The sequence below is a fragment of the Camelus dromedarius genome, chromosome 14 (genome assembly GCF_036321535.1).
Source record: "Camelus dromedarius isolate mCamDro1 chromosome 14, mCamDro1.pat, whole genome shotgun sequence".
Taxonomy (NCBI): Eukaryota; Metazoa; Chordata; class Mammalia; order Artiodactyla; family Camelidae; genus Camelus; species Camelus dromedarius.
This window is the reverse complement of record NC_087449.1, coordinates 42,305,345-42,329,650: the sequence shown is the minus strand read 5'-3', so window position 1 is coordinate 42,329,650 and position 24,306 is coordinate 42,305,345. Positions and strand designations below refer to the sequence as shown.

At 41.3% G+C, this 24,306-nt stretch overlaps 1 protein-coding gene across 5 annotated transcripts in view; it reads left to right on the top strand.

Moving 5' to 3' along the window:
* Nucleotides 1–3,332: 3,332 nt before the first annotated feature.
* The window catches only part of SMAP2 (small ArfGAP2), a 45,263-nt gene continuing 24,289 nt past the window's right edge, over nt 3,333–24,306 (top strand). The window contains exon 1 of one of the 5 annotated variants that reach the window (XM_031464887.2): nt 3,333–3,859. In XM_031464887.2, coding sequence (XP_031320747.2) covers nt 3,757–3,859 — 103 coding nt within the window. In that variant the 5' untranslated portion in view covers nt 3,333–3,756. Of the gene's footprint in view, nt 3,860–4,394; nt 4,653–22,481; nt 22,544–22,661; nt 22,784–24,306 lie in introns of those variants that run through there. The other 4 variants (XM_064493698.1, XM_064493700.1, XM_064493701.1 and 1 more) reach the window with 4 other exon arrangements.

Sequence of the window (24,306 nt, the reverse complement as noted above, 5' to 3'; positions counted from 1 at the left end):
TCTGGGCACTATTACGCACCTGTGGGCAACGTAGCAAGATCGCAATGATAGTGAGTCAGTCTGGGATTCAGATACTTGCTAGTATGGACAACTCTGCCTCCTCTCCCAGATTTGTACTAGTTAATAGTCATGGGAGGGTTTTTTTGTGAAACTAAGGGGGAGAAGGGACCAGAGGTAGGGGCTCAAGTTAGTAGGAGAGGTTCAAAAGCCAGCTAAGCTGCCTTTGTGAGACTGCATACCAGTAATTTGAGGCCCAAACGACAATGTGTGACAGAGTAGGGGAGAGGCCATTCTCTCTGTCCTTGCAAGGGACCAGCACTGGAATCCCAAGAAGTGCTGTGAGCACAAGAAATTGTGTTGTTAACAGAGACACTGGTTTTCTCCTGGAGCCCTCCATCAGCAATGGAAAACCCAGGCTCTTCCAAGAGTCTCAGGCTATGGAAATGAACAAATGGGAACTGGAGCAGGAGAGGAGGGGCAGGTCACTCAGCCCCAGGGCTCAAAGAGTTGGCTTATGGAGAAGAGATATGTTTTCAAGACAGTGGAAGCTTTTTAACCATCATGATTTCTCTGCACTGAGAAAAAGTTTGAGAGTTGGCTAAAGAAAGCTTTTGAATAGATGATGAGTTTGTTTGAGGCCCTTAGTTCATTTATATGTCACAAATAGTACAGAGCTAGCGGTAACATAAGGAACATAATTATCTGGCTTTCTTTTTTTTAAAATATTTTTTTTAATAGAGGTACTGGGTATTGGACCCACTGTGAAATAGAGGGAATATTTTTGCAAGAATGATGATAATAATAATGATAATGATAATGATAATGATAATAATAATAATAATAATAATAATAATAATAATAGCTAATACTTGATGTATCAGTTGGGATAGGCTATGTTATGCCATGGGATAAAAAAACAAAGTTCAGTAGCTTAACACAAAGAAGGCTTATTTCTTGCTCATGCTACAGGTCCTTTATGTGTTGGCAGAGGGCTCTCACTTATTAAGTACTCAGGAATTTAGCATAATAGAGCAACCACTGTTCCAGTCTGAATGTTTAAGAACATAATTCCCAAAATTCGTATGTTGAGATCCTACCCCTTAAGGTGATTGTGTTAGGAAGTTCAGCTTTTGGGAAGTGATGGGGTCATGAGGGTGGAGTCCTCATGAATGGGATTAGTGCCCTTATAGAAGAGGTCCCAGGGAGTTCTATTGCCCCTTCCGCCATGTGAGGACACAGTGATACATCACCTGCTATGAATCAGGAAGTGGACTCCAGACACAGAATCTTTCAGCACCTTGATCTTGTACTTCCCAGTCTCCAGAACTGTGAGAAATAAATTTCTCTTTATAAGCCACCCAGCCTATGGTATTTCTTTATGATATTCTGAACTAAGACAATCACCATCTTGAACATTGATGGTTTCCATGCTAGAGGGAAAGAGAATCTGTCTCAAAGCAGTAAATAAATGCTTCGGGCATGAAGTGACACATATCCTTTCTGCTCAAACTTAATGGCCATACCAAACCATGACAGGGCCAGGAAATAAAATCCTACCATGTGCCCAGAGGGCAGAAAGCCAGAAACATTTAGTGAAGAGCATTAATTACCACTCACTATGTGCCTAGAACTATTCTTATATATTACAAGCATTATCTCAGTTAAGCTGCACAAAAATCCTATGAAATAACTATGTTTAATATCACTATCATTTACATTTCATAGATGAAATAACTGAGGCACAGAGAGGTTAAGTTACCTGATAAAAGTCATACAGATAGTAAATGGTAAAGCTCAGAACATAAACTCAGTCATTCGGGTCCCCTAGTCTGTGAGCTTTACTACCAGACTAGGCAATCTCTCTCTAGATGAGAAATTTTGAAAAGTACTATCATAGATCTTGGAGAGCCACTAAAAGATTTTTAAGCAGGAGATAGTGATTCAACCAGATTTGCCATTTAGCAAGTTCTTTTCAAAAAACACAGGTCAAAACTATAATGAGGTATCACATCACACCTATCAGAATGGCCATCATTAAAAAGTCTGCAAATAACAAATGCCGGAGAGGATGTAGAGAAAAGGGAACCATCCTACACATTAACTGGTGCAGCCACTATGAAGGACAGTATGGAGGTTCCTTAAAAAACTAAAAAAAGAGTTGCCATATGATCCAGCAACCCCACTCCTGGACATATATCTGGAGACTATCTAATTCAAAAAGATACATGTACCCCAATGTTCATAGCAGCAATATTTACAATAGCCAAGACATGGAAGCAACCTAAATATCCATCGACAGATGATTAGATAAAGAGGTTGTGGTATATATACACAATGGAATACTACTCAGTCATGATAAAGAATGAAATAATGCCATTTGCAGCAACATGGATGGACCTAGAGATTATCATAACAAGTGAAGTAAGTCAGAAAGAGAAAGACAAATACCACATGATGTCATTTATATGTGGAATCTAAAATATGACACAACTGAATTTATTTATGAAACAGAAACAGACTCAGACATAAAAAACAAACTTATGTTTACCAAAAGGGAAAGGAGATGGGGGAGAGATAAATTAGGAGTTTGGGATTAGCTGATACAAGCTACTGTATATAAAATAAACAGCATGATTCTACTCTATGGCACAGGGAACTATATTTAATATCCTATAATAAATCATAATGGAAAATAATGTGAAAAAATTGCACTATTTCAGGAAGATTTAGAAATGAAACAAAAAAGTGTCTAGGCACCAGGAAAAACAATGTCCAAAGATGACATTAATCACAAGAGGAGGGCTAATGAACGGGGAACAGAATTCACCAGAAGCAGGCATTCCAAGTGAGAGGTAACTAGAATCCTCGGAAAATTTGGGGAGGGTGAGATGTCCCCTTACCCTGGATTAGGAGTTTGGGCCCATCTGTTTGTTGAAGAAAAGAATAAGCTAGAGGACTTCGGAGTATCCACAAGTCCCAGGTTACATAAGGATGGTAAATATTTAACTCAGAGACGTTTGTAGGATTATATTGAGATGGTTCATATAAAGCGCTTAGCACAGTGCCTGGGACATAGTAAGAGCTCAGGAAATGTTAATTGTGGTCTTCGTTCACTTTCTTCCACTCCCTCCACTTCCTTTCCGCCGAGCTCCATTCATTCTTTTCCAAGGACATGCAGGGGGCGTGCCCACTCCTCCCTCCGCCCCACCCAAGCTCCGCCCCTCACTTCTGCCCGGATTGGTTCCTGAGAGGCGGAGTGGAGGGAAGAGCCCAGTCCGAAGCGGTGGGGGCGGGGCGCATGCGCGGGCTGGGCTGGGTGGAGGAGGAGAGGAAGAGCTGCCGGAAGTAGGCAGCCGAGGTGGTGGCCGAGCCGGAGGCAGCTGCCAGGGAAACCGAGGCGCGGGACGCACGGCCCGCAGACAGGCAGGCCGGGGGGGTCGTCGCTGCGCCCGGCACGCGGGAGGCCCGAGCGCCCCCCTTGCCTGGGCTGAGGGTCTCTGCCTGGTCCGACAGCCTCGTCGGGACTCGGGCCTTTCCCTAAGCCCGCCAGGGGGCGCCGCGCTGAGGGGCTGCAGAGTAGGAGGCAGGCGCGGCTGACCTGAGAAGGGGCGCCGGGCCGGGCCGGGGGAGAGGGCTCTCCCCCGCTCAGGAGGTGCCCCTGGGCGGGGAGCTGGGAGTCCTCACCTCCGGACTGAGGCAGGGGTTTCTGGGGGCGAGGAGGGCGCGTCGCTCTCTGCCCCCGCCGGCACCCTGGCCATGACGGGCAAATCAGTGAAGGACGTGGATCGGTACCAGGCGGTCCTGGCCAACCTGCTGTTGGAGGAGGATAACAAGTTTTGTGCGGACTGCCAGTCTAAAGGTAGCGCATCCCTCTCGGCGCCCGGGGGGTCCAGGCTCCAGGTGGCGCCGGGGAGGTGGCCTGTGTGGGGAGGGGGTTTCTGGAGCTTAGGTGGCCTCGATGATCTAAATGGTAACGTGTGCTCCCCTTGCTGATGAGGCTGGTAGGGGTTCTGCAGCGCCGGGGTTGGTGTGGAGAGAGGTTGCGAGGGCGAGTGAGTGTGGTTGCAGAGGCGGTGATGGTGGGAGTGGAAGTGGTGTGGTGTGTGCAGGTGAGAATGTCTGTATTTCAGGGCTCTGAATGAGTTCTGGGCCGACTGTGAGTCCAGAGGCAGTCCAGAGCTCGCAGCCTTTCGCTTGCGAAGCGGGGGTTGAACTGCAGTGTGTGTGTATGAAAGAGAGACAGAGACAGAGACAGAGACGGAGACAGAAAGAGAGAAGAGGAGGGAAGGGGAGGAGGGAAGTGAGATGACGGAGACTAAAACTGCTTAAACGATTTTTAAAGGTGGTGAGCGTTGCAGCCTGCTGGTTAGCAGCTCTTTCTGTCATTTTACAGTCTTGCTGAGATCTGACAGAGGGCTTAGGTGGCTTTCCTCTTCCTGGATGTATGGAGGGGGAAACTGCCTTATGCAGTGACACAGTGCGGATTTCTAGACAGCCTAGCCCTGGCTCGTGGAGTGTTAGAGGCCTGATGTGTGTGTGGTGGCTGAAACTAACAGATTGTGGCAGCAGTGCAGGATCGGCTTAATCAGTGCCAAGAAGGAAGCAAGGGATGCATCGAATTTGTTGCTTCCATGGCGGTCACCCTTCTAAAGGTGAAATATGATCATTGTAGATTGGCAGGGCCATTTAGTCTTTGTTTTCTGTGCCCTCAAAGATTCATGATTTGATACAATTACAAATCAGTATGCTAGGAAAGCTTGGTTATTAGTGAAATGTTTGTGATCGACATTTATTCTGTTTTCTTTCTTTCTGAATTCTTTGGAATATAATTGGAGGAGTTGGGAAAATTCTTTTTTGGAGAGAAAGGGATAGGTTTTGGGAGCTATCGTTTACTTTTGTTCATAATGCAGTCGATTTGCCTGGGTTGTTTTCCATATAGCATGTTGGGCATATAGTACACAACAGCTGTATTTGCCTTTATCAATATTGAGAAAGGAAGTATGCTCTTAATTGATATTTTCAGTTAATTAACTTTTATTTTAGAGAAATAAGGTTATGTAAGGAGAACAGAGGAGGGATACATTGATTTGGACACCTCATAGTATATTTTAGTGCCCTTGGCCAAGAGATAAATGACATGTACAGGTCCCCAGATGTCTTTCTTGAATTTTTGCATTGGCAAGAATTCATTTTAAAAAGTACTTTAGAATCAATTTATGTTGAGTAGGTTAATTTCTTATAGTTGACTCTTGTGAGATCTTGTGCTAGATCTGTTGGAAGATTCGGTTTAAAATTTAGGAGTATATCTCTTGGCTTTACTCAAATTCCCTTGTGTCCTCAGTTGACAGATCTTGAGTCACAGTAAAGCACATCACTGGAGTGAGCATTGCTACACCTGGGGAGTCAGATGACATTTCGATGATTAGTACCACCCCCCCCCCAATTTCGCTTACCTCTTTTATACTTACTCATATTCCAGTAAAATATAGCACATGGAAGAGAGGTTGATTCATCACTTCTTCCTCCAAATTTTCCATTGCTCTTTATCAATAGAATTACTGGGGATCACGTTTGAAACATTAGTCAGTTCTTAATGAGAGCTAGTAACTGCCAGCTTATAAACTTTATTAACTGCTCTTCATGATAGAATCCTGGTTCCTGAAACAATTTCTTTTCACAGATTGGTTTTACAGTTTAGCTTGGTGGCTTCAGTGACTTGGCCATCGTATTAAAAATAAGATGACAATGTGTCAAGCATCTTCCAGTTTAATTAAATAAGACATTTAATTGTTGTGGCCTCGGTTTATCCAGCTTGTGAATTAGCTAGCCCTTTCTACTCTTTCAACCCCTCTCACTCATTTTCCCCCTCCTTTTTCCTAATTTTGGTTGTCTTAATGATCATGTGGACAACTATCAGATCACGGAGGGAAGAGACACTTGGATCCGTAGATTGTTACCTGTTGGCGCCGGTTAAAAAAAAAATTGGTGGGAGGAGGAATTTAAAAACTATGGGCTAAAATGAGTTTTGAATTTGAGTATTTATTGGTCTGTCTCATGTCCTTTCTTACTTAGAAAGAGCTTGAGAGCTCAATTGTATGGAATCTGGTGAGTGACTGCTAATCCACTAATATGAAATCAAATGATGTAGCCCTGGATTGCAGAGCTATGAGTGGGTATTTTTGTAATGTTCCAAAATAACTCTGGCTGTGACTCTTCTTTTAAAAATCTTATACTGATTTAAGAATGATATTATCTTTTAAGTATGTAATTTGAACATCAGAATAGAGAACAAGCGTGTGGTTTCTTTATGTAGTGCAAGTTTTGTTGGTACTGGGTTTTTTTTTTAACTCCCTTGAGCACAAGACTCACCAGTTTCCTGGACCTCTAAGGCACTGAAGTAATTTCTGTGTGAGAACGGAAGCTGCTTTGGTACTGCCTTAAAAAAAAATACCATGACTTTTTTTAGGCTGAAAGATATGGTTTCATCACCCAAAACCCTTAAGTTATTGTGACCTTTAGGGTAAAAATTTCGGACTGACTTAAGTAGTGGTAGAACAGAGGACAAACATACTGAAAATTTCAGATGTGTCAATGGTTAATTCCACCTAGTTGCGGCCAGATCCCATTTTTGGATAGACCGTTGGTGGGGCTGTACTGGTCCAAGGTTTAGTCTTTAGCTCTGCAGTTCCATATTTTATCAGTGTGCCTGGAATACCTCCTCATCAACCTCTTCAGAGACTGGTTTAAGCTGGACACTCTCTTATTTACCGTGGAAGGCTTTACCTTTCTGATGACCTGAATACTTGTATCCTCGATTAGGACACACTTACCTCAGTATCAAGGTTCATAAAAAAACTGAGAGCTGTTTAATGAGCAAAGAATTAGAATGGAAGAAATTTGATGGTCTTCAGGAATATTTACTTCAAACTGTGAAACACCACATGGAATTATGGAGTCTGACAGAAACTTTGGAATATGTTTTACTTTTCTATTCTTCTGCTACATCCTATCTCCGAAATGTTTCCCCAAATCACCTAACCATTGCCTTTGTTCCAACTCTCATTATGTATTCTTAACTTTAAATATCCTTTTTGAAAAAGGTAGCACTTTCATGTGGTTTAAAATTCAAAAGGCTCAAAAGGGAATATGTGCCCTGAAAAGTTGTGTTCCTGTCCCTGATCCCTTAGCCATCATTTTTCAGTGGTTCTGGAAGTACCCACTGTTGGTAATCTCTTATGTGCTTTAAGAGATAATATATGCATAGACAAACCACTGCATTTAAATATATACCTTTGCAGTGCTTTTATGCAAATAGTAGCATGTTACCCAGAGTTCACAGCAGCTTGCATCTTTCAATGGAGAGTGTAACATGGAGGGTGTGAAGATTCCCTCTGAGACACATTAAAGAGCGTCCTCATTCTTTCAAGGTATTAAGTTGAAGGATATGCTTAAGTAGCTTGGAAACTCTCTGTTCTCATTGAAGTCATCTTAGAAAGTGTCCTAAGGCCCATCCACAGCACATATAAGCTCACCTTTCAGGTGGCAAAGAATCAGAGTAGCAGAAGGAGCTGTAGACTTGATTTTGGAACATCCGGTTCAACTCCAGTTAAAAGGAGTTAAAAGTTATTTTAACTTTGTGACCTTCAGCACGCCACCTAACTTCTCAGTTTAATTTTCCACGTTTGAAAAATGAAAAATGCCTCATAAACTAAAGTGTTAACACAAATGTAAGCATTATTTATCATTACCATTGCTGATCTTATTTATTTTAGCTTGGTTTTATTCATTCCACTTTCTGACTTGATTCCATTCTGGTTACTGGAAGCCACAGTTAGAATGACTCACCCAATAATTCCCTAGTTTTTAAGCCAAAACCATTTCCTATATATGGGGTTGTAGCATTTTTACAAATGTACTTTATGGTACCCTTGAGGATGCTCTCTGGATGTTTCCTGACTCTTCAGAAGATTAGACTAGGGAATCTTTGTGTAGAAATGTAAAAATATTACCTGAGTTTTAACTCTGGTAAATTAATCTTTAGCTTTGCTTTACGTTTGTTTTTTGTCAGTAGCTAAATCATTGCTTGTTAAACATCATTCCTTAGAACATCAACATTCCTATCATTTTAAAATTGTTTTAGCTGTATCTGTGGCCCCTTTTAAGAGATTTTTAAAAATTCCATCAGATCTGGACAACAGAAGGAGTTTTGCTTCCATCTCTAGTTGTTAAACATCCTTCTCCAGCCAAGATCAGATTACTCTCCAGGTCTTTACAGCTAATGCACCTTAACTCTGACAGTCATGGCTAGGTTGACACAGTTTTACTCAAAGTAGTTTATCAAAGTCCTCATTAGATTGTCTTTTAATATCAACTTGCTAAACCTGTTCCCTGGGAGATACTTTCCTATTCAGAAAATAGTTCTTAAGCACCTACTTTGTGTCAGACACTGTACCAAGATATGTAGGTTAAAAGATAGGGCTTTTGGTCTCAAAGATTTTATAGTCTAAAGGGGAAGCAGATGTGTAAACAGATAAATGATGCAGTGTAGTAATTATCATTGTGGCATTATGCACAGGGAGAAATGAAAGCTTTGAAAAAAGCAAGCAAGTCTGTCTCAGGAAGTCGTGGCTCAAAGAGACAGTTAGGCTGTGTCTTGAATGATAAGCATGACTTTGTCAGGTGAGTTTAGGAGACTTTGCATTCCAGACAGAGGAGACAGGATGTACAAAGGCTCCAAGATGTGCCATCCTGTGTGCATGATTTTTCAGTATCTTCTGACTACATTTGGGGATTGGTAAGGGATAAGGTAGGCAGGGACCAGTAAGGTTAAAATCCTAGCTCTGTAGTGACTTGCTGTACGGCATTGACATTATGAATACGCTGTAGACTCTCTGTTGTGTAAGAAGCCCACAGTATTGGAAGTCCACCTGATACTCAAATGTAATTGTAAATATTGCAAACATGAAATGCTTTCTAATTGCTGAGTAGTAGAAAAGGTCTGAGTATTGTGCCCACTAGATCCCCTGGACTTGTACCATCATGACGATGTTAAAGTATCTTGGAAGAGTCTAGTGAAATGCCAGCAGTAGATGTCATGCCATTTCTGGAGTTGATGATGTTGATTTTTGAGGCTAAACATGCTTTCCTACTCAAGCAGTCTAATAGTGTTGAATATTTGATGTGTGCTTCTTGGTTGCTCAGTGCTTAGGATGTATAAACAGGTAGCTGCAGCCACATCTCTTGGGTACACTTTTCAGCAAATCGATTGCTTTTAAATAAATCAGAAAACTGTCTTCTTTCTGCATTTTTCATCTGACGTCATTATGGTATGTAGGTGGCAGCTTTCTTGGGCACAGTTGTCTACATAACTGTTCACCACATGAGTCATTGTCTGTTTCTGTTCTGCCTGAAAATTCCATCTCAGAAATGATGTCATGCAGTTGGAGATCACAACACTTGACTCATTATGTACATTGTATGCTATGCTTTGTATGTTATGTTGGGACTTACCTGTGCCATAAAGAAGGGATAAAGTGACTTATTATGTGGACTCAGACTCAGTTCCTCTGAATAATATCCCCTGTGAGAAAGATGCCCAGCAAGAATCTGTATGAAGCACATACGTTTTACATCTAAGCATTACAATGCCTGACTTTTGTTATTGTGTCTGCTTAAATCCTTATCACAGTCATACTTCTGTTTAATCAAGCTGCTAGTTTAAGTAGATACTAACTTGGAAGAAGTTCTGGACCTTAACGTTACTTTATTTTTACCAAATTCCTCTGTTGTTAAAGAAATATTCCCGTACTGGTCAACTTTTTAAAATTGTAATTTGCCACAGTTAACACGTCCACTAGAATGGAAGCTCCCCGAGGGCAGGGGCCTTGTGTCCGTTTTTTTCACTGTAGTATTCCCAGCACATAGAGCACCTCTTGGCGAAGATCAGAGCCTCAATAAATACTTGAACAATATAAAATCTTTGTTTCTTATTAGAAGACACCTTTTATAGGTTATCCAAATATTTGTATAATTATTAGGAAAGCTAAATTTTAAAATGTATTTTAGGGGGTGAGGCTATATAACTCGGTGGTATAGCACATGCTTCGCATGCACCAGGTCCTGGGTTCAATCCCAGTATCTCCATTAAAAAAAAAGTAGCTTAATAAAATATATTTTGAAGTCAGGGATCCTTCAGAGAAACAGAAACCCTTGGTGGTGGTACAAGCAGAGGGAATTTAATATGAAATAGGTTGCATAGGTGATATAAAAGCCAAGAAGGTAAATGGGCTGGTGAGACAGCCTAGAGATTGGCAACACCTGGGAGCTCCTAGGTCCCTGAGGAAATTAGAAGGTGCTGGTATCACCAAAGGCCAGAAGCCTGAGCCGTCTCCTGTGAGCCCGAAGCGTGGAAAGAAGAGCTGTCTGGTGGCAGCTGGAACTCAGACCAAGTATGACAGAGAGCATTACCCTGGCTCCCGCTTCTCCTGCCTTATCCTTATTGGTGCCTCCCGTTGATGGCACTTGCCCAGAAATCAGTTGACAAGGAGCCTGGGAGATGTAATTCCCTTTGATGGGTAGGATCCAAGCTGAATCAGGCAAAAGCACCTAGGCACTTTAAAAAATCTCCTAGATGTAATTGTTTCTCCTTATTAGTAAATAGTTGAGTTATTTTGGACAAGCGATAAGAGTTTTCAGGCAGATACAACCTCTTGTGCTTGGAAAGGATCTTAACTGTTGCTGAAACAGTAATTAATCCTGGGGAATAATGTAGCAACTCAGCCATTGCCTATATAGTCAGGATATGTGGCTTCTGTTGACTCTATATTTGACTTTTGGTCTCTTCCAGGAGCAGTTTATCGTTTGGTTACTCAGAAAATAAGTTCCCACCCTGTTAATTCTGAGAAGTCTTAGGCATGATGTGTGTACATTGAGCTTGTCCCATCTACAGCTCAAAACTTGAGTCAGTACCACTTAAGATGTACAAAGAGGGTTTTGAGGCTTGCAGCCTTAAAACATTGTACAGATTAGACCTTTCTTGACTGTTAAGGTGGAGCCAGTTTTCCTTGACTCATGTATCTTTGTCTGTTTTTTACCCCCCCCCCCCACTTCAGATAGGTTAGCACTGGGGGAGAGAGGTGAGATCAGTGGATTTACCGTCTTCTATACTGGACCTGAAAAGTGTTATTCGGAAGGTTGCTGCTGCTCCATTTAAGGGCAAAACTTCTCAGCTTATTGCTACTAGTTTTCTTCTTGATTATAAAGTGTTTAATGATACAAGTTTAGCACTTTCTAGAAGTACTTTTTTCGTCAATCAGGTCACCTGCCTTTGGGCTCCTGCCACATTAATGCAATTGGTGGCACTAGGCCAGCAAAGGCTTTCAGTGGAGTGTGAGTGTGTTTGCCTTCAGACTGCTATTTTCCACAGAAGCTGCGGATAAGGGACCCTCACTGAGTAGTTACCCACAGTAAAAACACAGGATTCATTGTTTTTCTCTTTTCCCCCCAAATTAATTTCCTCTTCGCAGGTACTTCTGTAATTCACCGATGTAATTAAAATGTAAGTTGGTATTGTACAGAGCGTATCAGCCCGTTTCCCAGAGTACCAGTTCTCCCCAGCCAGTCCATTTCACCTTATGACGTATATCTGTGCGTTTCTCAAGCCTCACGTTGAATAATTACCATATTTCGTTACTGTATTTGACTCTTCCATTTTCCAAACTTTCTCCTTCCCTACCCCACTCTTCTGGATCCTATATTTCCCCACAGGCTTTGTGGATGCTGGTCCATTGATGGCTGAACTGCAGGCCCCTTCCCAGTGGAAAACCCCAGAGATAAGCCAAACCTCCCTTCAGCTGTGGCCACCCGTCAGCATAAGGTTGCCTGGTGGTTGTCTTCAGTTTGTCCACTGCTCCCCTAACCCACCGTGCTCCCTCCTGTGTGGCTGAAACTTGCCCTGGAATCCCACCTTTGTAGTGTATTGCTGGGTGATAACAGGATTTTGTTACTCACCTTTGTAACACGTTGCTGGGATTTTATTATTACTGCTCGTTTTCGTTTTCAAGCAACATTAACTAGTTCTCTGACCATTTTTGTTGACCACGGCCCTCTTTTCCCCCATTTCTATATTTCCTCTGGGTATTCTGGTTTGCTTTTAAATACCTATGGGATATGGTTTATTTAGAAAGTGCTAGGTTTCATAAGCCCACTTGGAGAATGCTTTGTTGATCCTTACTTAATTTCAGGTCAAAACTTTCAGAAAGAAATGTCTTAATCTGAAACAGTAAGAACTGGGTACCTCATGCTTCATGTCATTTCTCCTCACCCAAAAAACAAATGTGTAACTTTCTCATTTTAGAATGTACTGAAAATAGTAAAGCAAGTACAGGAGGAAGAGAGACCTACTCAGCTGTGGCCGATAAGCCTGTCCCAGCAGAGTGATGTGAGAAAACAGAGCACCTTTTCTTTTCCTCTATTTCAAATAGCCATGCTGTCTTTCGCAGCAGTTGCTAGAGACGGGAAGGCCATAAATCCCCAGGCCTCTAGCACAGAGCTTACATCTTTAGATGTGGGTTTCTGTGTTAATCCTAAAATGTTACTTTCTGAAGTGCACACGAAGTAAATTTTAACTTCTTCCTCTTTTCTTATCTTACTGGAAGTTCCCCACTATGAGCGTGGATTTAGACATGAGTTCTCTAGTATTTCAAGCCTTGAGTTTAAATTTTCGTCTTAATATTGTTTCTGTGCTTATATCTTTGGAAAATAATTCCTTACAGAATTTTCCATGTGAACTGGTAACATCTTATGCTGCAGTATAAAGACGGTGAGAGACGGGGCATTGGTGTGTTTTTCTTACTGATAACTTTCCCAGTTGGGTTATAACTGACCCAAGGCCTCCAACGAGAAATAGGAAGGAAAATCCCTGTTCTTATCATGGTGCTTGTGTTCAAAGTAGCTGTAAACAACGGAGCTAATGGAAATCAATTTAAGTGTGACAGCTTATTTGAGAAAGAATGAAAAGATTCAGGCTCTTCTGTGATGTTGAAAGCATTTTTACTGAAAGAATAGCTGTTTGGAACTGGGGACCTTGACTCTCTGAAGGTAGGCATGAGGAGCTGGGTTAGAGGAACTGTTTCAGACTGAGGAGAATTTTGAGAAAAGGTCTTTCCTATGGTGTGAGTGTTAGATTAATGTTTCCAGCTTTTATGTGAAAGTAAGCATCATTAGATATAGCATTGGAATCAGGAAGACTCCAGATCACCTCCTCTGAGCATTCTGACTTGGTTCTGAGCCTAATCTGTGAACAGGAGCCTGACACAAGTGACTCAAATTGAGGATCCATATTATGGGCAGAGTAAAAATAGGCTGTTTCATTAGATTTCTTATACATTTAAGGAGAGAAAAGATTTGTTACCATAGGAACAGCCTCTCAGACGAGTTGTGCTTTTTTAGCTAAACATCATTAAATGCTATTTCTCTAAAAAAAAAAATAATTTTTTCTCACTGTGAAAGTTATTCATATCTCAGGTGAAAATCATTGGAAAGTATGGAAAAAGTACAACAATGCAGAAGATACTTTACACAATCCTATCACCCATTTTTTACTCTAGCTTATACTGTAATCATTTTATATTATTGTTTTGCTTAACATTATCATAAGCATTTTTCATGACATTAAAAACATTTAAATGCCTTTATTGTATTCCATCATTTGAATACGTCATTACTTAACTTTTGCCCAATTGCTGGACATTTGGGTTTTAATTTTTCAGTGTTATAAAGTAATGGGACGTTGTGAATTTTTGTTTTGCTGTTAGACTGATGGGTTATTGATGTGTTCAGAGTTGAATAGTTATGTGGGCCCTCTAATTTTAAAAAGTTGTCAGGGAGTCCTCTGGGTTGAGCCCATGCAGAGACAGCCTTGCTGTGGGGGCTGTCATTTTGAACTGCTTCACTATTGTGGGCATTTGGGGCAAGAAGCAGAGAGCTGGGGGGAGTCCAGGCTCGACCATGAGGAACACATATATGGAACGTGGTCACAGCAAGACGGGCCAAGGTGTAGGCCTATATCTCACTTACAGTCTTCCGCATTATCTACTTGACATGTGGAAATGCTGTTGTGCCGTTATCAGCATCTTATCTTGTTCATTCAGGCCTCCTTCACTTAAATTCAGTCCACTGGGAAGGAGGATTGGAAGCCCTATATTGGTGGAAAGGGAGTAACAGCTACTGGTTTTTGTTTTTTGTTTTACAAGGCTTTCCTTGAACTGGAAATTCCACGAGCACAGGGACTCTGTCCCGTGTTTACCTGTTACCTGTTACCTGACGCGCAGCATCTGGTACATAGTGTGTGTCTCCATCGTGAACACTATTCCAGTAATGTGTGTTCAGATCATAATCTTTGTTTTGTTTTGTTTTCTGAAAGTCACCTTCTTCCTCTTAGCTTAGATGTTTGAAGCTCTGTGACATTTCAGGAAGCCGAGCAGGTAAATCTCGTGGTTGCTTTGGGGGAATTGCTTCTTTGTGCCATTTCTTTTGTGTGCTTCTGGCATCTGTGCCGCATTGAAAGCTGGAGCCAGTCAGGAAGCTAGTACCCTGCCTTTTCAGTAGGAGGTCTTAGTGTGATACATCATCTTGGGGAAAATGTAGCAGGGGGTGTGAAACAGGAGGCTAAACTATCAGTCCCTTAGTCTTTTTGTGGGATGGGAGTAAATATTTAGACACCATTCTTAGGTGCCTTACAAATTAATAATAACCTTGCAGCAGTTTTAGAAGCTCTCCTTGTCCCTGCTGGCACAGGTTTGTTTAATTTGAAGAACCTTGCTTTGGCTTTTGTGAAGCTGCGATTTTTTTCCCTACGGACCTGCCCTGGGTTCCTCTGCATAATGTTCCCTGTGCAGGAACTTTCCATGCACACAGATGGCATAGCTGCCCTGGCCCTTGCACCACTCCTTCTGACCTGGACCTCATTATACCCAATTCTGAAACACCTGCTTTTGACCCATTGTAGTGAATGTCTTCTTTTAAAAGGGCAAATCTTCACCTCTTGCTCTGCGCCCTTAAGCCCGGGCTGTTTTGATGACTAACATGCCACCGGACTAACCGTCTGTACTTTGATCCCAGAATTCATTTCTATTCTGCTCTTTGTTTAGAAATGAAAGTTCTCTAGCTTGTTTGGATATGGTTGTGATTCAGTTAAACTGGCACTGATTTTCTGTCTGTTTGCTGCTGGTTGGGGCTCCTCTGATGTTCTGGGAAAGCGGCCTCACACCGTCGTGCAAGAGAGAAGTTCACGAGTCTGTGGTCTTGCACAAGGCTTCGTTTACTGACTTGGAAGTTTTTCTGAGTGAAAAGGCTCTGCCTGTGTGAAAGGCATGAGATTCCATTCAAACAACTGAAAACCAAGTTCTGCCTGGCTGCTGGTTCTTGCGCTCTAGTGTGTTACACTCTTCTCCATTTCTGGGCTTCTTTGGAGGAAGCAGAATGTGGGCATGAAGGGCTGTGGATAAGAGCCTTCACGCACAAGCTCAGATGTTGGGCTTCCCTGCAGCAGGGAGTGACTGTGTGTGGTCGTAGGAAACAACACCTGCAGAACAGGACAACCGTGTAGCGACTGTTACTGAGCATCTGCCGTGTGTAACACACAGTTGGGGTGTAGAAAGATGATTCTCATTCCAGTCCAGCTGATGATTTCTCCTCTGAACTTGGGTAAATGACTTAACCACTCTGGGCTTTAGTTTCTCCAGCTGTGCTTAGGCTAGTTAATCCTTCAGGATCTTTCCAGTTTGGGAATTCTGTATCTAAATGTTTATCTGTTCGTTACAAAATAAGAGAAGAGGCTTTTCCACAGAATTGGTACATTAAGTATATCTCACATGCTCCAAACCGAATGGCTTAAGGATGGTTTCTCTAGAGCAGGACTTCTCAACCTCAGCACTGTTGACATTTTGGATCCTTCTTTGTTGAGAGGTTGTCCTGTGTGTTTAGTAGCTTTCCTGACCTCACCCACTAGATACCAGTAACACCCCCACTTTCTGCCAGTTGTGACAACTAAAAATGCCTCCAGATGTCATGGCCCCTTAGGGGGACAGCTGCTTCAGTTGAGAGGCACTGGTCTAGAGGGAGAAGAGTGGAACTGTTTGAATGTGGGCTACTTTTAATATCTGTTTTCATATTGGTTCTCCTCTCCTTATTACCAATCCTGGAGATGGAGGATGAAGAGCAATCTCATTGGTCAGGAGCTCTGTCACCCACCTTTGGTAGTTTCTTTTGAAGATATGCCTCCATCAAGTGGGCAGGCTCACTTTTCATCTTCAGTATGTTTTTTCAGAACATGAGTAGATATTGGTTGTTGCAAAGAGGAAGTTAAGGTTTTAACTGGAAGTAACCAAAAAAAAAAAAATGTAAAGAACTAAGTGTCCCCAGGGGGTGAAGATAGTAAATTCTAGTGAACCAAGTTGACATCTGTTCCCTGAAGTGAGGTCGTGAGTGATAGGAAATTACTTTAATCATAATGTCAAGTTTTGAAATATCAGGTCCACCAGGCAGACTGTGAAATAATTCCCTAGCTATTAGCTCAGCAGTCCATCCCTGCACACTTCCTCCCCCAGCCTGCTGTTAGCCGTTGAGGCAGTGATTGAAATGTACTAGCTCTCTTATAAGGTGTGGTTTTTATTCTTGTTACTTTTGCCACAAAATGTTGGTTTTAGGTTGAATTACTTTACATTTGCCCCCAGTGCCATTTTTCCTCTTCTCTTTGCAGTCTGCTTTCTTAACTGGATTTGGTGCAGAATGATGCTGTTTGCTGTTTGGGGTAGAGTGTGTTCTGTGAGCATCCTTGCCGGGATGCTCTGGGATCCCAAAGCCACGACTGAGACACTCGAGCCTGTGTCAGTCTCTGTCCCTCAGTCCTGGCAGGCCCCGTGCTCCATTCCAGCTGAGCCTTTGCTGGAGTAATTGGCCACATGGAGCCTTCAAGCTAAACAATTGTTTGTACTGAGATAGTCTCACTGTTTAGCTCCTAGTGAAATAATCTCCTTCCTGCCCCTGATGAAAGCAGCTATTTTTTATTTCCTCCCTCCCTTTTTCAGAGAAGCCGTGTTTCAGCTACCACTCTTCTAGCTTATTCATAAATGCTTTAAGCAGGGTCTTTGTGTAGAGGAAACTGGCTAGAGCCAAAATATCGTGGGCTAACTGGGATACAAGGAACATTAAGGATACCCTTTCCCCTAATTTTCTATGTAGGATATTTCAATTACCTCTGTGTGGTTTTCTGAGTAATAAGCAAATCAAATCCCAAGTCCACATAAGAAAAATACTTACACTAGGTTTTTTTTTTTTTTATAAGTGTACTAAATTAGGCAGTTGTTATCTAAAGGAGCTCACAAAATAAAAACAAACATAAAACCCCAGCACAGAATAACCATAGCTGAGTGCCACAGGAGAACAGCAGAGGGCTGTGGGAGTCAGAATAGGAAGGAAAAAAGGCTTGGTGGAGAAAGTGGATGGAGCAAGATTTTCATAAAATGATGTTTTGCAAAAAAGAAGTAATAGCCCACGTAGAGCTATTTCTGAGAGATCTTAAGTTGATCTGGAAAGTGCAAGTAGTCCAGCTTTCCTTATAGGTCAAAACTGAGAACCTCCAAAATACGAATTCAGGAAAGAGAATCCACAGGGAGAGATGGCAGATTGTCCAGGTGGCCCCAGTGTGTCCTACTTCCCTCTCTCGCTTTGGGTGCGTCTTCTGGATTATGCTTGCTTTCATCACGCTGCTGCCTCTGCTCTAAAGCTATGGCTCGTGTATGGACACAAATCACTTTCTTTGATTCTTTTCCCTTAGCCCCGTTAACACCATTCAGAACTTTGAATAGAAAGGGGGAACCAAAAAAAGGGAACTTTTACAAAATATGTGAAACTAAGAAAATAGTCACCTTTTGAAGGTTTAATTGCTGGCTTACCTGGGATTGTTCTCAGTCCTTGTTCTGCTTCATAATCCTAGGGTCACTTGCCTTGGCTTCATAAGACCCGTGTAGATACTTAATTACCTTGCTTGATTTCTTTCTCCTCAGCACCAGGCCCTGTCCCATGTGAAAGGTGCCATCTAAGGACCCACCACCCAGCAATTGTCTCTCTAGAGAACTTGTCCTAGAGGATAAAGCCAAACTAGCCTTGTTATGCTGCTGCTCACTTTGGGCTCTTTTACTCATTTCTCAGTGAATGGGTATTCAGGCCCCTCCCTGAGGTTACTGGCATCCTCCAGGTGGAACTCAAGATTCTTCAGCAGGAGAGGGGCTTCCCACTTGGAGGCCCAGCACTACATACCACAACTTTCATACTGGTCTCTCAGGGGACCATTTACTTAACAAGAACTGTGGACATACTTTTTTTCTTTTTTCAGAAGGGAAAACTTTGATTTTGACTGCATAAAATTTAAAAACATTGAAACAGCAAAGTATATGCTAAACAAAATAACAAAGGTTAAAAAGAAATTTAAAAATCAAGAAACAAATAATTGCAAAGTGTCAATTCCCATAATCTTTGAATTTAGGGCTAAACTGATAAAAATATTACTAAGTTTAGCTGGGGGTGTTGTTTAGTTTTTGTTTATTTTACATTGTTTTAAAAGCCAATCAAAATTTATTGGGATAAATATTGTTACTTTTATAGATTTTTTCATGACAGCTTGTTGCATTTCCTGTATTGTCTCAAATGTCTCCACCTGGTCATGTCAAACTGCTATTAATGGTTTAAGTAATAGAGGACCTTTTATTGCAGTCGAAGTACAACAGTAATACTGTCTAATTCTAGAGAGTCCAATGAAGTGGAAATAATATGTTCTTAAGCATTATGTTAAACCCTATCATAGGAATTATAATAAAAGCAAGTTTAGCATCAATTGAATAATAGCCATTAACTAAAAGGAGAGAAATAAAAATGACTTTTAAAGAGAGAAAACATAGGCAGATGTCCTGCTGTGGTTGTGGATGTTCAGGGGTGTCTGCTGTGGAATTAAGTCAAACCTGGACATGACCCTGGGTCCCTCAGTGCTCATGATTTAGCCTCCTCTTTCCCTGGAGACCCGATGAACCCCCGACCCGCTCAGGCCTCTCCTTGCTGAATAGCAAAGTGGAGGAGCCACTGGGGGAAAGCTGAGATTTAAACTCTTCTTTAGCCAATTTGTGTCTCCTGCAACCATATCTTTTCTTAGCTCACTGAGCTTCCTCTGAGTCGACAGAGATGCCAGCCAACTTTGTTGAGGTTTTTTTCTCATGGGACATGATCCATCTTTGACAGAAGGAAGTCTTTCCAATTCTCTCTCTAGGTCTTTGGCCAGCTTTCTGTAGGAGTTGCACTTCTGGTGTATACTGCTGATGTTTTAGTACACTTTGGGAAGTTTCTTCTTTATTTCTAAGCAGTGAATTCCCTCCTTGGTTAACTTTCTGCAAAGTTTTATTATATGTTTTTGATGTAGTTCAGTCTGTAATTGAAGTTTCAGCTGAAGCTTTTGAATTTCACTTTCAATCTATGAATATTCAAATTGCAAAAATGACTGCTTAATTTGGGACATTTCTCATTTGACTTGTAAACTCTTTTTCATTTGATTTTCTTTATGTAATTTTTAAAATGTTCCTTGCTTTTCTCCTTCAAGCCTTTTTAAGGGAACATTTAAGTTAACAGCATGGATGAGTTTCTTCGAATCAACTTCTGACTCATCGTCTAGATGGTCTCCATTTTCTGATGCATTCTTTTTGTCTGGTCCCAAATCAGCATCATCCATGTAATCTCTAAAGAGAGCAGGCAAATTTATCCTCTCCAGCAGTTCCAGTCATAGATTTTTAGCTGGCTCTTTTTTATCATTTACAAACTTATTTCATCCCATGTATGTGGGTTTTCAAGCATTTTTTCCATAGTTCCACACTCTTTGCTTCCATCCTGCATCTTCTTGGGAAAGCAGCCCTAGGCTTTCCTGAAAATGAGTGTTTTCAACCATACCATCCATTCTTTCCCTCTGATGTTGTTCCACATTCTTCTGAGATATTTTTAGGGTGTTTTGGCACCAGTCACTAGGAATTGGAGAGATTTTGACATATCTTTGAGTGACCAGGTATGTCCTTGAAGGTAAGCCATCATCACTCTGTGAAATAAAAGTTTAGGGGACTCACTTTTAGTTCTTTCTTGAGAAAGTCTACTATGTCCTCAGTAAAGAGCTGGACCTGTTCAGATTTGTATTGGGTTTTGCCATACTCAGTGTCTGTAACGTCATAGGACTGGCCTCCATTGGAAGCATCAGCTTGTGTGATCAGTCTAACCTTCTCACTGACTTTGTGAGGTTCTTCAACTCGGGCTAGCTCTTTCCCCATCCTTAAAATATATCAGCTCTTTACTGTGGAAAACAGTCATGGCATCATATACCAGAACCTCCCAGGAAACCCCAAGAGACTGGGGCCTTGCCTCACACTTTTAGACAGCACCACCAACAGCACTGCACAGCTCCTCCAGGGCTGGCTGGAAAGACATCTTTGTGGCAGTCGGAGGCCCTCTGGTTAGAATCAGGGACTCACTTTGTCCAGGAGTCCCTTAGTCTGCCTCTCATCTCCAAATCAGAAAGAGGCCTCTGGGTGTCTGTGGGTAGGAGTCACCCTCTCAGATTTCTCTGTGTGGCCAGAACATGGCAGCTGGCACTTTGGCACACAGTTTTAAGGCGAAGTGATGTCTTTGTTGGGGTTTAGAAGTGAGAAGAGGAGTAATAAGAATTGATGCTAGAAAGGACCAGATCATGGAAGAATTTAAGTCATACCTAGAAGTTTGGAGTTCAGTTCACAGTGGAGGTCTAGTTACATGATTTGAATGGGCAGTACCATCATCAGAACATACCTTGGCAGAATGTCCTTATTCAGAGCTACACACAAAGAAAGTTCAAACTAGGACCTGGTCCTTTTCCTTCTGAAGAATTCTGGGAAGTAGAGTTGAAGTAATAATAGTACAGATTGGTTGACTTGATAGTTCTTTATTACCGGAAACATCACTGAAATATATACTAGTTACCATCCACTAATGGGATAGCTGGAAAGGAAGCATTTCAGCCTTACCCACTACCTTCTAATAGTAAAATAAGGAAAATAAGACTTACATGCAGCAATATTTACTAAAAGTTAACTGCCCACCCTTTAGTTTTTTCAGAGTAGTTTACTGAATTTTAGAGATACCATTACTATCTTTTGGAAGAGGAAAATTTTAAGAAATAATCTAATCTAGGTAAGGACATTGACTCTCAGAAAAGTGAATTGACTTGTCTAAAGTCACACAGCTGATTAGTGGCACAGCTTAGGTAACCCATATCTTTAGCTTTATGGGGCCAGGTAGGTAGCATGAGATATGTATAGCATGTTACTGGACTGATTCAGTGCAAGTACTGATTTTCCTAGGATTTAAAGGAAATGAATAGCCAGTGTATAGTGAAGCTGAGAAGGCTATGGCACCAAGCTGTGGCATGTGCCTTGTTTTGGTCCTGACCCTTTGGCTGTTTTATTGTTTTAGACTTATTCCTTTCTGTAGACTCTCTTTCAGTGGTATTTAATTGTGTGGTCCGCCCCCTGCCCAGAGCAGAGCAAAGTTAAGGCATATCCATTGTCTGTAAGCACTGCTAACAAAAGAAGATGAAGAATGTCTCTTTCCTAGTGGGGTCTAGTTCCCAGTCTGCTTTCCTGTTGCTATCCTAGTGTTGTAAGTTTTAATGTCTTTAGAGAAAGGACATTATAAGTTAACTGCAGAAATAGATTTAGATAGATTAACTAACCATTTCATCAGTGAGTGCTTAGCAGTGTTCTACTTCACTAACCTCCTTTGTCTGGTTACCTGGTAGGAGGATAGTGTTGCTTTGCTTCATTTCCACTGATGTCATAGCAGTCTGTTTGCTGCGTCTGTTCTATCATTGACCTCCTGGATTAAGTTGGCTCAACTGGCTTGTATTTTGGTTGAGTGTATGAATAGCTGCTCTCTTCTGTTAGAGTCTCCAAACCTCTATCTTTATCTTGTACTTTTTGTTATTTTATACAAATATGAGAGGAGTATAGAAGTGGCACCAGAAGGTAAAAATGGTAAGAAGGCAGATTAGTGGGATTCAGTATAAGGAAGGCATCTCTACAATTCAGTGCCATCCAACAGTAGAACAGCCTTCCTTTTGAAATGGTACATAACTGACTTAGCACCAGAGCTGTTGAGGAAGGTACCAGGTGGTCACCTGTAGAAGGATCTCCTGCCTGCATTCAGTGGGAGGTTAAACTTAATGACTTCTAATATTCTTTCCATCTCTGAAATTCCCATTTTAAATTCCTTGGTATAGTATTTACCTTTATTCTCAACTCAATCTCAAAAATCTTTCAATGTGCTGTGTCTTAAACATTTAGAAAGCTTAACTTCCGCTTTTTTCAAATATTTGAATGTGAACAGTGTCTCTTTTTGACAAAAGGAAACAACATTCTTGCAAGATGGACCGGATGGAAAGGGACTTTTCCTGCAGAGCATTCTGGGAACAGAGGTTGATTGAGTAAGCTCTTATTTTGGTCTCAAGCTTCCTTAAAATGCTTGTACTTACAGAAATTCAAAGTTGCTGTTTATTGTTATTTAGGAATAGGGAACTAGGTGAATTCCCTTTTGTGTAGGTGGAAAAAGCCTAGTAAACATACCTCTTGGTAGCCCTACTTAAGTTCTCCAAGATGGCACAGATGTTTTTGTGTATTCTTTGTGGTGAATCAGGGGTTGAAAGGATATTCTAAGTGGAACTGAGGTAACTAGCATTAAAATTGTTCTTAAATACTGCTTCTTCACTTTGTCTCCCACTTCATGCTGGAGTTAATGACAGGCCATATCAAGAGAAATTTGCCTCTATTTTCAAATCAGAGTGTGTTGGTTTGGGTCCTTCCTTATGTGTCTATCATATTTAAGCCAGCTTTCAGTGCCAGTGAGAGGCTCCATGAACCGAATTTGATTTCAGTTTTTTTTTAGGTTCATCAAGAGCTAACGTCTTCATAGATAATCTCATGTCGCATTTTCAGAATCACTGAATTTCAAGCAGGAAGGTACCTGAAAATTTCCTACAAGTCAGCTAGTAGAACTGTAGTAGCAGAAGGGACTTTACAGCTAGTGGTTCACCCACCCACTGCGCAGGGATCATTTCTCTGCCGTCCCTGAGAGGTGATCATCTAGCCTCTGCTTGAACAATTGTGCTTACTGGGATTCTACTATTTCTGGATATGCTGCATTTGTTTTCACACAACCTTAATTATTAGTTAGAAAATTCTTCCCCAGAGTGTGCTAAAATCAACTTCTACTCATTGGTACTAGTTCTGCCTTTGGAGCCTCACCAAAGTAACCTAATCTCTTTACTGTGTAGTATCTTAGCCTTTAAGGTGTTTGAAAACTTCTCCCTTCATTTTGCAAAACAGGCACAATTGTATACTTTTATCTTACTTATTGATGACTTCATTTAATAAATATTTATTTTGTATGCACTATTTGCAAGCCTTGGGCTAAGTGCTTGGATAAACCATGAAGGGACGTGTCTTTGCCTTCTAGAACTGACAGTCTATTTAGGGCAAGAGAGGCTTGTAAGCAACTAACTGTAATAAGATCTGAAATATTAGAAGAGCAAAGTGTACAGAGGACTACTAGCCATAGGGGAGGTCAAGGTTTATTCCATTGAGGGCCTCACAAAAGAGGTAAAATTGGACTGGACTTTGAAGTTTGTCAAGTAGGGAATGGGGGAGAAAGCCATTCCAGGTGGGTGTAGGCAATGAGGCTTGAGTCGTGGCATATTTCAGAATGATTATTACTCAGTCATATGCAAATTACAAGCTCTTAAAGGGCTTATTGTCATGTTAAGGATTTCAACTGATCCTGCAGCTGGTAAGGAGCCATGGATGGCGGTGCCCTTTTATTTTTGTTTTTGTTTTGGGTAGGGGGAAGTAATTAGGTTTGTTTGTTTGTTTGTTTTTAATGGAAATACTGGGGATTAAACCCAGGACCTGGTGCGTGCTAAGCAGGTGCCCTTCCACTGAGCTATACCCTGCCCCCTTAAAATACCTGTACTGTTTTTCTCATTACACAAGTCATACAAGTTCATTGCGAACAATTCAGAGAGTATATTAAAAAATAGAAAAGAAAATAGATATTTCACAATCCCATTACCCAGAAATAATTGCTTTTTAATATCTTAGACATATTATTCTAGATATTTTTCCTGTGCATATGTATACAGTTATTCACATTCTTAAACAAAAATGAATAGTTCTGTGTATACTGTTTAAAATT